Source organism: Chrysochloris asiatica, unplaced genomic scaffold (genome assembly GCF_000296735.1).
Source record: "Chrysochloris asiatica unplaced genomic scaffold, ChrAsi1.0 scaffold00078, whole genome shotgun sequence".
Taxonomy (NCBI): domain Eukaryota; kingdom Metazoa; phylum Chordata; class Mammalia; order Afrosoricida; family Chrysochloridae; genus Chrysochloris; species Chrysochloris asiatica.
The window spans coordinates 7,285,384-7,299,214 of NW_006408596.1; the positions used below are offsets into that span (position 1 = coordinate 7,285,384).

General features: G+C 44.2%; 1 protein-coding gene across 1 annotated transcript in view; it reads right to left on the bottom strand.

Moving 5' to 3' along the window:
* CCDC64 (coiled-coil domain containing 64) overlaps nt 1-13,831 on the bottom strand; it is a 100,427-nt gene that overhangs the window by 24,003 nt on the left and 62,593 nt on the right. Inside the window, exons 3-4 of the mRNA XM_006865451.1 lie at nt 8,107-8,223; nt 5,216-5,362 (exon numbers count right to left, since the gene is read on the bottom strand). Coding sequence (XP_006865513.1) covers nt 5,216-5,362; nt 8,107-8,223 — 264 coding nt within the window. The remainder of the gene's footprint in view (nt 1-5,215; nt 5,363-8,106; nt 8,224-13,831) is intronic.

Sequence of the window (13,831 nt, forward strand, 5' to 3'; positions counted from 1 at the left end):
TTCAATAACGAAAGTCGAGGCTTGAATTTTTTCTTCAGGTCCCCCAGCTTGAAAAACCTTTTTGGTTTTCTCACTCCAGGTGTTTGCACATTTTGTTGTATGGATCTGGGAAAATTGGAAGTTGTCAAAAATGAAATGGAATGCATAAACATTCGTATCTTAGGCATTAGTGAGCTGAAATGGACTGGTATTGGCCATTTTGAATCTGACAACCATATGGTTTACTATGCTGGGAATGACAAATTGAAGAGGAATGGCGTTGTATTCATTGTCAAAAAGAAGATATCCAGATCAGTCATGAGGTACAACGCTGTCTGTGACAGGCTAATATCCATGCCCATACAGGGAAGAGCAGTTAATATCACTATTATTCAAATGTATGCACCAACCACTAAAGCCAGTGAAGATGAAATAGAAGAATTCTACCTACTTCTTCAATCTGAAATCCATCAAACACGCAATCAAAATGTATCAATCATTACTGGTGATTGGAATGCAAAGGTTGGGAGCAAAGAGGAAGGATCACTAGTTGGAAAATATGGCCCTGGTGATAGAAATGATGCTGGAGAACGCATGATAGAATTCTGCAAAATCAATGATTTGTTCATTTCAAATAACTTCTTTAGACAGTATAAGAGACAACTATACACATGGACCTCGCCAGATGGGATACATAGAAGTCAAATTGCCTACATGTGCGGAAAGACACGATGGAAAAGCTCTATATCATCTCTGAAAACAAGACCACGGTCAGACTGTAGAACAGACCATCAATTACTCGTATGCAAATTCAAACTGAAGCTGAAGAAATGGAAAACAAGTCCACGAGAGCCAAAATATGACCTTGAATATGTCCCACCTGAATTTAGAGATCATTTGAAGAACAGATTTGATATATTAAACACTAAAGACCGAAGACCAGAAGAGTTGTGGGATGACATCAAGATCATACATGAAGGAAGCAAAAAGTCATTAAGAAGACAAGAAAAAAGGAAAAGGTCAAAATTGATGTCAGAAGAGACACTGAAACTTGCTCTCCAGCGTAGAGATGCTAAAGCAAATGGAAGAAATGAGGAGGTCCAAGAACTGAACAGAAAATTTCCAAGGTCAGCTTGAGAAGACAAAGCCAAAGATTATAATAAAACGTGCAAAGACCTGGAGCCATCTTATATTTTGGACGAATTATTAGGAGGGACCAGTTCTGGAGAAAGACATCATGCTTGGTAAAGTGGAGGGACAGTGAAGGAGAGGGAGATCCCTCCCCAATAAGATGGATGGGCTGGGCACAATGGCAAAGGCAATGGGCTCAAGTGTAAGAGCAACTATGAGGAAGGCGCAGGACTGGGTGGTGTTTGGTTCTGTTGTACACGGGGGCGCTATGGGTTAGCACTGACGTGATGGCACCTAACAACACAACAACCTATAATAACGTTGGTATAAAATATTCATACATAAGGATGAGCCCGGGCTCCTGGTGAGTGTTGTAAGATTAGCACTGGACTGCAAATCACGAGGTTTGCAGTTCAAACCCACCAGCTGCTCCTGGGAATCTCTATACAGGGTTGCTATGAGTCGGAACCAACTAGATGGCACTTAACAACACAAGAATGACCCCGGAGGCCTTAAACACCCACAACACTCATGCCCCAAGAGTTGGCATGCTCCTCCTTTTACAGTTGAGGGAACTGTGTCTGAGTTAGTCTGGACTCCGGGTTACCTGCTTCCTGGGTCACCCCACAGTCAGTAGGACCCATACTTTCAGCTGATGAAATCCACCCACTTGCCAGCACTGGCCCCTGTACACATCTGCAAGATGTTCAGCTGTGCATGGCATGGGCATGGTCACTGTTGAGTGACCCTCACAGGAACATCATAGATTTCCTTTAGTACGTATTGTGTTTAGCAAAACACTCAAATAATTTTTATCCCTATATTCATACTAAAAAGAAAAATCAGAGTTGAATTTGGTTAATGGTTTTTAAAATTCTGTTTCTGACAGCAAAACTCTCTCCTCAAACCAAGTCTGTGCAGAACTCCATCGACAATGGCGGATAGAAGGGGGATGACTGGCTCTGGTTGTGCTAGCGGAGGCGGGCCTGCTGACTGCTCAGCACTCCTCTCACTACTTGTCTGAGGACAAAGGTTAAGACCATGGGATTTAATATATTCGAAGGCCCTTCTTCTCTATTTTACGAGTCTGATTTAGGGCCATTCAACAACTACTCAAGTCCCTGGGTGGCGCCAACAGTTAAGCCCTCACTGTAACAGAAAAGTTGGCAGTTTGAAACCACCCAGAGGTACCTTGGAAGAACATTCTCATGATTTCCTTCTGAAAAGCAACATCCCTGAAAATCCTACAAGCACAATTCTACCCTGCCAGCTCAGGTTTGCTTTTGTTGTGACTTGAGGGCTCTTAGTTCAGGCCCTTCCAGCCACAGAAAGGACTTTCTGGGTGACACCAGTAGGTCCGGCACTTAGGGAGACTTTCATAGGACGGAACGAAAAGAATGACAAAATCAGTGTGGGGCTACTGCAGGATTCCACTAACATGAAATAACTAGAATAGGCAAATACATAGAGACCAAGGTTCACTAGTGGCCACCAGAGGTGGGGTTGGGGTGGGTGACATGTTACTGCTTAAGGAGTCCTCAGCTTCTCATAGGTAATGAAAACATATGCAGATGGGGAGTGCTGACAGGTGCACAGTTACGGTAAATAAAATCAGTGTCACTGAACTGTGTAAGTAAAAACAGTGAAAGTGGCAACTGGTTTATTACATTTTATTGTTGTTGTTAAGTGCCGTCAAGTCGGTTCCAACCCATAGTGACCCTGTATAGGGTTTCTGAGGAGCAGCTGGTGGATGTGAACCTCTGACCTTGCGATTAGTAATCCAGTGCTTATGCTACAATGTGCCACACCGGAACTCAACGGCACATAACTACCACAATAGGTGTGTGTATAATATAATATATGTATGTGTGTATATAAGCGTAGTGGTTACGAATCAGGCTGCAAACCTTAAGGTCAGCGGTTCGAAACTACCAGCTGCTCCGCAGGAGAAAGATGAGGCTTTCTATTCCCGTAAAGATTTACACCCTCGGAAACCCTATACAGGGTCACTATGGGTCGGAACCGACTCGATGGCACATAACAACAACAACAATAAGTATGTACGTATAAATACATGTATATATATGTAAATATATGTATGTTGTTAAGTGTCATTGAGCTGGCTCCGACCCATAGCGACTCTGTATAGGGTTTCCAAGGAGTGGCTGGTGAGCTTGAACCATGAACCATGTAGTTCAAACCAACCTCACAGTACAGCACATTAATCCACAGTGCCACACCAGGACTCACTCACTCACTCACTCACTCACTCACTCACTCACTCACTCACACACACACACAAACACACACACGGTGGTGGTTGTATGCTGTGGAGTTGGTTCCAACTCATAGCATCACTGTATAGTGTTTCCAAGGAGCAGATGGTGAGCCTGAACTGCTGATTTTGCGGTTCAAACCGACTTTGCAGTCTAGCACGTTAACCCACAGTGCCATACCAGGATATATATATATACACACACACACACACACACACACACACATATGTGGTTACGAATCGGGCTGCGAACCTTAAGGTCAGCGGTTTGAAACTACCAGCCGCTCTGCGGGAGAAAGATGAGGCTTTCTACTCCCGTAAAGATTTACACCCTCGGAAACCCTGTACAGGGTCGCTATGGGTCGGAACCAACTCGATGGCACTTAACAACAACAACACACACATGTATATACACATACATAGATATTTATATATTCATATATTTATATGTGTGTACATAGATATTTATATATTCACATATATATTTATATGTGTGTATATAATATATATAACATATATGTGTATAATGTATATATATGTGTGTACATATATATATAAACATATATGTTCACACATATATAAACACACATACATATTAAGTGCCATCAAGTCACTGTATAAGGTTCCCAAGGAGCGGCTGATAAGATTGAACCACTGACCTTGTGGTTCAAACTGACTTTTCGGTCCAGTATCTTATCCATAGTGTCACACCATAACTCCATATATATGGTGGTGGCTGTGTGCCGTGGAGTCGGTTCCAACTCATAGAGACCCTGTACAGGGTTTCCGAAGCTGTAAATCTTTACGGGAGCAGAAAGCCTCATCTTTCTCCTGCGGAACAGCTGGTAGTTTCCAACTGCTGATCTTGAGGTTAGCAGCCCAATTTGTAACCACTATGCTGCCAGAGCTCCTTCCATATATATACACAATATATGTATAATTTATCGCACAATAAAGTACACTGAAAAAGAAAAATGAAAGAACCTCTTCCCATCTTGAAAACTGCTGGGAGGTTTTAGCACCATTTTCCAAGGTCTGACTGTATGGAAAGTTCCCAGTTGAGAGTATAAAAAGGATGGTGGTTTGGTAAAAACTGATAATTTGTCCTCAAAGAGGTTAATCACTCAGATGTCAGCTTAGATGATGGCGTCAGTAAAAAGGGATCTGAGTCTGAGATGCAGTTTCCCAGCTCCAGGCTTTCCAGCACAGACTGCATTTGAACGCAGTGGGGGGCTTCTGTGGCTTGGTCTTTGAGCAGGGACCACCTGGTATACCTTGCCCCGCCTCCATACTAATGATGCTGGTCCAACTGAGTCCCTGCCTGGTGTTCTTAGCATGCCCACAGAGAAGCAGTGCCCTGCTGGCTACTGGTCTCAGTGGCTTGAGATTGGCTCTGCAGAGCTTTTCTGGCTATGGATAGGAGGCGGAGGGCTTTATTTTATATGTTTCAGGCATTGTTTTTTGTCAAGTGTGAGCTTGGGAATTCACTGGAGGCCTGACAAGAGTTCTCAAATATAAATATGGTCACAAAGCAATTTCGTTTGGGAAGAAAAAAGGGGGGATAATTAGCCTCACAAAGGAGTCAGCCCGTGCCTTTCCTGGCAATTACCAGCAGCCGGATGTGCGTCTTGCTGAGTCCAGAGGGCCAGTGCCCGTTAGCCACAACCATCCATCCACCCCAGAGAGCAGCAGCAGACAGCACTGTGAGGCCAGCGCAGAATGGCAGGCTGCCTCTGAGAAGCGTAGACATTCCAGGACCCACCTAAGGGAGGGGATACACTTGCCCCCCCCCCAACCCCCACCTTTCATCTCCTGGTCTCTGGCCCCTACCTGTAGGTCTTTGTCGTGGCTCTGCCTCTCCAGGATCAGCACGCGGTCCTGCAGCTCCTCCACAGTCCCCTGGAGCAGATCATTCTCCTCCAAGGTGCTGCTGAGCCGATGCTCCAGCTCCCGTTTCCCATCTGACAGCATCTTGATCTGAAAGGGCGCAAAGCCTCAGATGTGGTGTGGCGTTACACTGGGGCTGACCGGTAGCAAGGGAGGGACTAGTCCCCAAACACAGAGACTTGTGTGCTGTCTCAGAGGAACTGTGCAATCCTACGTTGAAGGGAAAACTCCTCCCCTCTAGAAACCTGCCTGGGAAGGGGTGGGAGTGAGCTTTCGGGAAGTTGGAATGTCAGATGCCAGGCAGAGGAAGGAAGGCTATGGCTCTGGAAATTCCAGAGATAAAGAGAAGGGCCCCACCTTGCCTGCACTTACCATTGCCCTGAGCCCACAATTTGTATGGCATGTGCTGGGGAGTAGAACTCAATCTGCTCACGACTGCCTTCTCCAGTCACGAGCACAAGGAACCCTCTAGAGTTTGTACAGCAGGGCTGCCCTCTCTCCTCTCCCACTGCAGATCCATGTGGATCTGGGGGTCACTGCTCAGCCCCGTGTCTGGGTCAGTGGAGCAGTTGGCAGGATGCACACAAAGGCAGTCCCTGTGTTGGTCATGTCCGGGGAAAGGACAGGACAGCAACTCAGGGACTGATTTCACATAAAGTGTCTGTTTCTCGGAGAAGTCATGAGTGAACAGAAGCAAATCCTCTCCTTTTATGAAATCAGAAGGATAGTACACAGAGCACCTAGCCAGCTTCAAGACAGAGACCTCTAACACAGCTCTGTCCAGTCTTTTCAGTGTCAGAGGGGAAGGAGGGAAAAAGATGGCTTTTCTAGCTTCTGAGGTTTCAGGGTGAGTTGCTCAGCTTGTTGCTCCCTACTCCTCCCCCCCGCCGCCCCCCCCAAGTCTTTATATAAAGAATCACACCCTGCCTGCTGCTCATGGGCAACAGAGCACCTTCCCAGTTTGCTACTGTCCTCAGGAAAGATGTCAGTTTCAACTGGCAGGTTCCCAGGCTCCTCCCATTCCTTTTCCAGTTCCCTGCAGCTATCATTTCTCAACCAGCTTCTGGTTGTACATTTCCTGCTCACATGGTTAAGATGCTCTCCAGGCTCTCTGGTTTTGCTTGGACTGCAGTGCCTTCAGGCCTTGACTTGATTAAGTTCTGGGGGCCAGCCTCTGAACTCTATCAGAAATGAAGGTCTAACTCGTCCCAGGCCCGCTGAGCCCTGTCGTCTTTCCCTCTGCACACTGGCCATTTACACTCTGCATTAGAATTCTGTTCATAGGGCACAGATCTTCCCTGGCCACCCATCAATCAGATAGGAGGCCATCCTGAAAAACCAAGTATGTGGCCTTTGTCCAGAGAGATCAGGTATCTGGACGGACAAAGAAATACTGTCTCTTAAGTGTGCACCTGAATAAGGGACCAAAAGGAGTAAGTGCCTTTGGTGAATGTGCCCTCTATTCCAACTCTGAGGCAAAGCCATTCCAGGGAAGGCGCCTCTTACTCTACTTGACCTTCATGTAAATGCCCGCTGACCTTTCCAGGCTACACCCCCTGGACCATCTCTGTTTCCTTAATACCACTACATGAGGCAGTGAGCTAATGCAAGTCTGCTGTATACACCGACCCCTTAAAAAAACCCTGAGACGTTCAGAGCTCCATGAAGTACCTTATTTGAAACGAACACTCTCATAGCTTGCTTTTAAAAGCAGTGGTAATACTGAGATGAAACGATTTATCAGCCCAAGCCCAACTCCCTCACTTCACCCTATGCACCCTGAAACTTGTGACCTGATCTGGCAGCGAGCATTCCTGGGAATGCCCTCACATCAGATGGTTGGAAGACGTGAAGAGGAGGGGGAAAGAAGTAGATGAGCCACTCGACTGGAATCTGGGATTGAAAGAAAGCTGGATGGCAAACATGCACACAAATGGTAACAGACACTCATGCCAAACCCACTGAGTACACTACTTACTTCAAGAACCTGCTGCTCAGTACCGGCAGGAGTCCCAAGGGTGGCAGGAGAAAAGAGAAGAGATTGACAGATTTTAGGAAACGCATCTTCAGGTGGTTTGCCACGTGGGAGCAGTGCACTTGGGATCCTCTGGGGCCTGTCCACACAGCAAGTGGAAGATGCTCATTCAGGCTAGACTGCCCTTCAAAGATGCTTAGCTGAGGGCTTCATCCAACAGGAGAACCTCTTTGGGGCACTGACATGACCTTCCCGTTCTCCTCACCTCCCACAACTGGAGTCCCACAGTTTTGTTCCCTGGCTGCTACTTTCTCATTCCTGTGCTTGGGTCTGCTCATTGCCTCAGACCCTGGCTGCCACCCACAGGCAGTACACAATGTGCCATCTACAGAGTAAGTCAAGTCCTTATGAAGCTGGGACTTCTAGTACCATCCTTACCAGGCGGGAATCATAAAAATCCAAACCAAGTGCTGTGGAGTCGATTTGGACTCATGGTATTCCCATGTTAGTGTGGGCTGAACTGGGCCTGCATGACATATAGAAAGGAAGGACTGATTCCTTTTTCCAGCTTCTAATTGGGATTGGCAGGGATTTGGAGTGGTGAACGTTGTCAGTCAAATGTAGATCATTCATGATTTCAACACATTCAGAGTAAGTATAAGGCAATCCCTGAGCAACTTTAGTGTTCCAAGCAACAGGTCCCACAGAGGGACGCTAACCACGTGTTCCCAACATTTCGCTTCTCAGAGATCTGTCTTTAGATTTTACTCTCCTAAAGAACAGGCTTTTGTTTCCCAAGTTCAGAGAACACCTTATCTAAAAGATCCAACTTAGTGCCTCCGCCACAGGGGAGATTCACCTCAGCCTGCAGGCTCTCAAGCCGAATGATGTGCTGGTTGGTTGACGAGTTCTTCTCCCGGAAGTCTTCTCGGAGAGCATGGACTTGCATGGACAGTTGTCTCTCGACTTCTGATGCCTGCAAACAGAGTACAGCTTCACAGTTATGTCAATTGTACACAGGGGTTATGTAGAGGAAGTCTGTAAAGATTTTTGCCTTTAATTTCTCAAGTATCTCTTTGCAACTTTGCATTCTAGGAGGACTACTGGATGAAATGTTGGTTTCCCATCCCTGGTCTATTTGTTCTGTATGCCAAAATGAGACAAGTCCCCATGCCCACCTCTACCATACTGTGACTAGGTTTAGATTCAGTCACTGTACTGAGGAGAAAAATGAACCTAGGAAACAGGAAGTTTTCCTATGTTAATTATTGTCACTGGGACTCTGCACATAGAGGAGGCAGACCAACCCAGTGCCATGAGTCCATTCCCATTCACAGTGACAGAGCAGGGCTGCACCATTATTCTAGGCTGTCATCTGTGTGAAAGCAGGTTGCCCACTCTGTCTCCCACAGAGCTACTGGGTGGCTCCAAATGGCCAACCTTTTGGTTAGCAGCTGAGTGCTTACCCATTGTGCCACCAAGGCTCCCTGCCGAAATCTGTTGTCATGATTGCTAGTGACTGCCAACTCACAGTGATCCCCGTGAACAACAGAATGACACAATGCCCAGTCCTGCGTCATCCTCTCGAAATCTAGAGAACAGCTACTTGGCCAACTGGTTGGGAGAGATCCACACTTGTGCCCATTCCAGAGCAAGGTGACCCAATGGAATGTAAAAACTACTGAACCATAAATATTAACATGCTGAAACATGACAAACACCAAGAGATCATTCAGTGCCCCAGCACCTCCTTTTGAATCTGTAGGAAGGTTCTCCAGAACAATTCTCACTCCTGGCGCTGCTGGAGGCCTTAGCCAGACTCCTTGGTGGAGACCCTCAGTGCCGCAGAGCTACTGGACAAGGTAACTAAAAACTTCAGTACTTCTAAGGTCAAATGGGGTCAGTGAGCCTTACGGGCTCTTGGGAGAGATCACAGTGTGCTAGCTTGGTTAGGAGAGGAGTATGGAGGAGTTGAGACTGTTACAATGTCGAAATGGTAGGCCAACGGTTCAGCGAGGTGCTCATTAATGGTTAAATACACAATCATTCTGTTTATCTTCAAGTTCTGTATAACCCACTTTCCATATTAAATTTATTTTTGGTTCCAAAGATTCAACACAGGTTGTCTCACTAGGCTACAAAGTCACATAAGAATCTTAACTTACTTAATTTTTAAACAATACTTACCAAGTACACAATGCAATGTCATTTCCCTCTGTGTTCCAATTTGGAGTTTAGGTACTAGTAGCTTTTTTAGACTTTTCAATCACTGACACAATGTTATTCAGTTACCCTTGTCTGTGTGCGAGAGGTAAAAGTTTTAAATACCTCATACCAGAGCCTATCACCCCCAATTTACTAGTGAAGGAAAGGCTTAGAGAAGTACCCTGTCCAGTATCTCAAAAAGTGGCACCACCGGGAATGGGAAACTGGGCTGTCTAATCTCCAAATTAGGAGTAAAATACTGCTTCTTATATTTTCCTACATCGTAATTCTGTCACTCACTGTTGAAACCACATTTTTGAAGACTGCCATTTAGCAAAGGGTTTTTTTCTTTTTTTTCCTTTTAATGTGAAGACGTTTCATTTCAGTCTTTTGAAACGTCTTCTGATAGAATTTAGTGCCCAAGAGTAAACTCCTTCTGATACACTGCTGTTTGCCTACACTGAGTTCAGCTGACTGTTGGATTTCATATATATCTGGAGTCCTGATGTGGCGCTGTAGGATAATCAGTGGATTACTAACCACACGACTGGTGGTTCAAATCCATCAGCAGCTCCTCAGAAACCCTATACAGGGTCGCTATGAGTCAGAGCAGGATCAATGGCACTTAACAACAATGTGTATGTCCAGACTTGTTTAGCAGTGGCTAACGCAGGCAGCTGACCTTGCTCCTAGCATCACCACCTAGAAACCAGTCATGAGATGACAGCCACTGGGCATCACCAAGGGTGACAGATCGAGCCCAGCTGCAGTCAGAGATATTCCTGTTGATTAGCCCCTTCTCAAATCCCTGGAAATAGACATTTGTACCTTCCTACCCGGATGTCGAATTCCAGAGCCTGACCTCTTCACCAGCTTCACCAGTATGCTATAATGTGTCCTTTAACTGTTTCACTCCTTTGGCTGTGACTAAGGATGCACTGTTTACAAAAAGGCTCTTAAAGCTGCATTTCCTCATCGGAATCTCCAGCAGCTATAAGCAGTAGGAATCAACGTGTCCCCATTGACAGAGGAGCTGGAAGCTAGAGGGAGTACAATTCTGCCACGACTGCACTGCCCTGGTCTTCAGTCACACCACAGCCACCTTCCTGAGATGTTGTTTCGTGGTGGGGTGGGGAGCAACATTAGGACAATTTATTCTTTGTGTGTGTGTTCTTATAAACCTTTAATTACAAAATCAGGAAGTGAACTGGATTTGGCCAGTACACTGTAGCTGGCTAGCCCTTCCTCTAAACCAAGCATGCCACAGAGTTTCTGAAACAACACCTGCTGTCCCTGAATTCTTTAACTTTTTATTGTAAATTGTGTGAAGATTTACAGAGCTGATCATCAAGTTTTACACTGAACAAATTATAAACATCCTTTCACATCCATGGCTGCAATCCCGACAGAATAACATCACTTAGCCCACTTCCTCCCTATGTTTCTTGTTTCCCTTTCTCCTCCTCTCCCCATCCTTATGAATATGGTCCTTAGGTAAATGCTGCCCTTTTGATCTCAAATGGTTGACCATCTTATAGTATTGCACCTCACTAGTATTGTTGTTCCTAATTTGGCTGAAAATTGAGCTACAGTGGTGAGTTCAATTCCAGACCTGAAGGGTGACCCGGGGCCATCCATGGTCTCAGAGTTCCACCAATCTCCATCCAACCAATTAAGTCTGGTCTTTTCCGATTTTGGGTTTTGTTCCACATTTTCTCCCACTCTGTGTAGGACCTTCTAATGTGATCCCTTTCAGAGTGGTAGGGAGTGGTGGCTGGGCACCATCTAGTTTCTCTGATCTCAGGATCATTAAGACTGATGTTGGTATGAGGGTAATTCATTCTTTTTTTTTTTTAATGTTTTACTGTGAATTATGTGATAGTTTACATGAGAGAACATTAGTTTTACAATCATCCTATCGTATATTGTTTCATTGCCATGGTTACAACCCCATCCATACAGCATCAACCAACCAAAGGGTATACCCTACAAGCCTGCCCCCCAGTCGTCAGCACACATCGAGGGTAATTCATTCTTAGAGCAGAAAATGGCAGGTATGGGGTTTATATTTACTTTAAAAAAAAAAAAAATGAGTTCTGGCTACTTTGCCTGAACTTTGCCCGGTTAAGCAGCCATTAACAGCTGTGGCAAAGAATGACACCTATAATCATTGTAACTAAGTGCGATTGAGTTGATTCTGACTTAAAATTCTCCTGTACAGGGCTTTCGAGGCTATAAATCAGCGTGGGAGCAGAAACCCTCATCTTTCTCCTGCGGAACTGCTTGTGCGCTCAAACCGTGTGACCTTGTGGTTCACAGACCAGATTAGGTATGATTTTAGTTCTGGCATTTTTTTCTATATTAAAAAATTTGTTCCTGTAATACAAGTAACAAATGTTTAGAGTAAAGAGATAAAAAGAGAACCGAAGAATCAAAACGAAAGGTGAAAATGACCACCTATCCATAACCCTCAGTGCTTTTTATGAGTTGTCCTAGGAATGTGCTATTCATATCTCTCTAAAACATTACCATCAAAACTTCCCTTTAAAAACACTTAAATAGTTGACATCCTTCCATGTCAATATGTAGATTTAGCTCGTTCTTTTTAACAACCAGCTGGTATTTAGTTGTGTGAACAGACCATAATTTGTTTAACTAGTCCTTGCTGATGAGCATTTTGAGTGTTTCATTTTTTTTTTTTTTTTTGTCATTACAAGCATTGCTGCAAAAACATCCTTACTCACCCAGCTTTGTGCTTATGGGACTATATCCTGTAAGTTGATTAATTCCTATGAGTGATAATTGCTAGGTAAAAGAATACACATCTACTTTGTGATAGGTATTGCCAAAGTGTGCTCCAAAAAGGTGGCATCCAGTAAATAGTCTCACAATACGCTGATATGGCTGCTCCCCAGTACTTTGCTACTAGTGGGTGTAATCAAAGATTTTAAACTGTGGTTGCTTATTTCTAATATTCTCAAATATTTAAGTCTTTTTTAGTTTCATTGCATACAGACTGGGTAATAAGAAAAACAAAATACATGAAAGAAATAACCTGGTGTGAAACCCTGTAGTTTTAATACTTACACAGTCCCTGAACTATCTGAAATGAGCTCCTATGTTCTCAGTGCTGAGGTTACTTATGATTTAATCAATGCTCAAGTTGGCAAAACCCATGGCAGCGTGTTCCTTCCTGGCTATGCCTGGGTTGGTCAGAGACCGTCCAGGATGGATTCCTTCCTCCCCAGCTGAGCAGAGCGGCTCCATCAGGATTTTTCTTACTGATGTGAGTAATAGCATGAGAACATTTCTTTAAACTGGGCCATTTAAATGAAGTTTGTTTAAAGTGGCCAAAGCAGAACTGTTAACTCTAGACTTGCTTGTTAAATGGAGGAAAAGAAATTGCATTCGTTACACATGAGCATCCATTTAGCTTGTCCAAAGGGAAAAAAGAAACCAACTGATTTAGAAAATTTCAGAGGGAAGATCTATTTTAATACTCTGCCTGTTTTGCCGAGTGTTAGTTTAAGAGAGAAGTTCTCAATCTCTACCATACTGGATCATGAGCATCTGTCTGAAACACGCTGAGGGTGGCAGTGAGAAAGACAAGGATGACAACAACAAAGGTTCACACATTATTATGTGTACCCCTAGACTAAGCCTTACACATTTATTATCTTATTTACTCTTCACAGTAGGAAGTAGGTAATCTAACTTTCTTTATTTAAAGATGAGGGTACTGAGATGAAGCAATTTCCTAAGGCCAGACTGCTGCTGCTGAGGGATGGAGCTAGCATTTCATTCAGATCTCCAACCTTTGCAGTTGTAGTAAGTTAGCTTCAGCAATACATTGCCTCCCTACTCACCTGCCGATTCGCTGTTTCATGAAATGTTTACTAAAATGAAAGTAACATTAGAGCAACATTGTTGATTGAATTTACCACAAAGGGTGAATTACTAAATACACTGGTATTTACTCTGGTTTACCTATTCGGAAACTCTGTGCAGTGTCGCTATCAGCTGATTTTTGACCCTAGTCTTTCTACAAATGTGTGTGTAGAATTAGTTGTTATAATACTGTTCACTGAGTTTTTATCTTTGTACTATTCTTCTTAGTCATCACTTCAAATGACTGCATAATATTCCATAAGTAGATGTGTTATAATTTCCTTTATTACTCCTTGATTGGTAGGCACCTGGGATTTCCCCATATTTTGTAAGTATAATGCACTGATGAACATACATTACGAGGGTGGTGGCAGAAGAACCTACCAGACCAGAAGTCTTTCCTGATTTTCAAGATTAAAAGCTTTTCAGTTGTGTAATAGGCACTATGTGCCTATCAACAGCAAATTACAGAATAAGTCCTCTTTCTACTC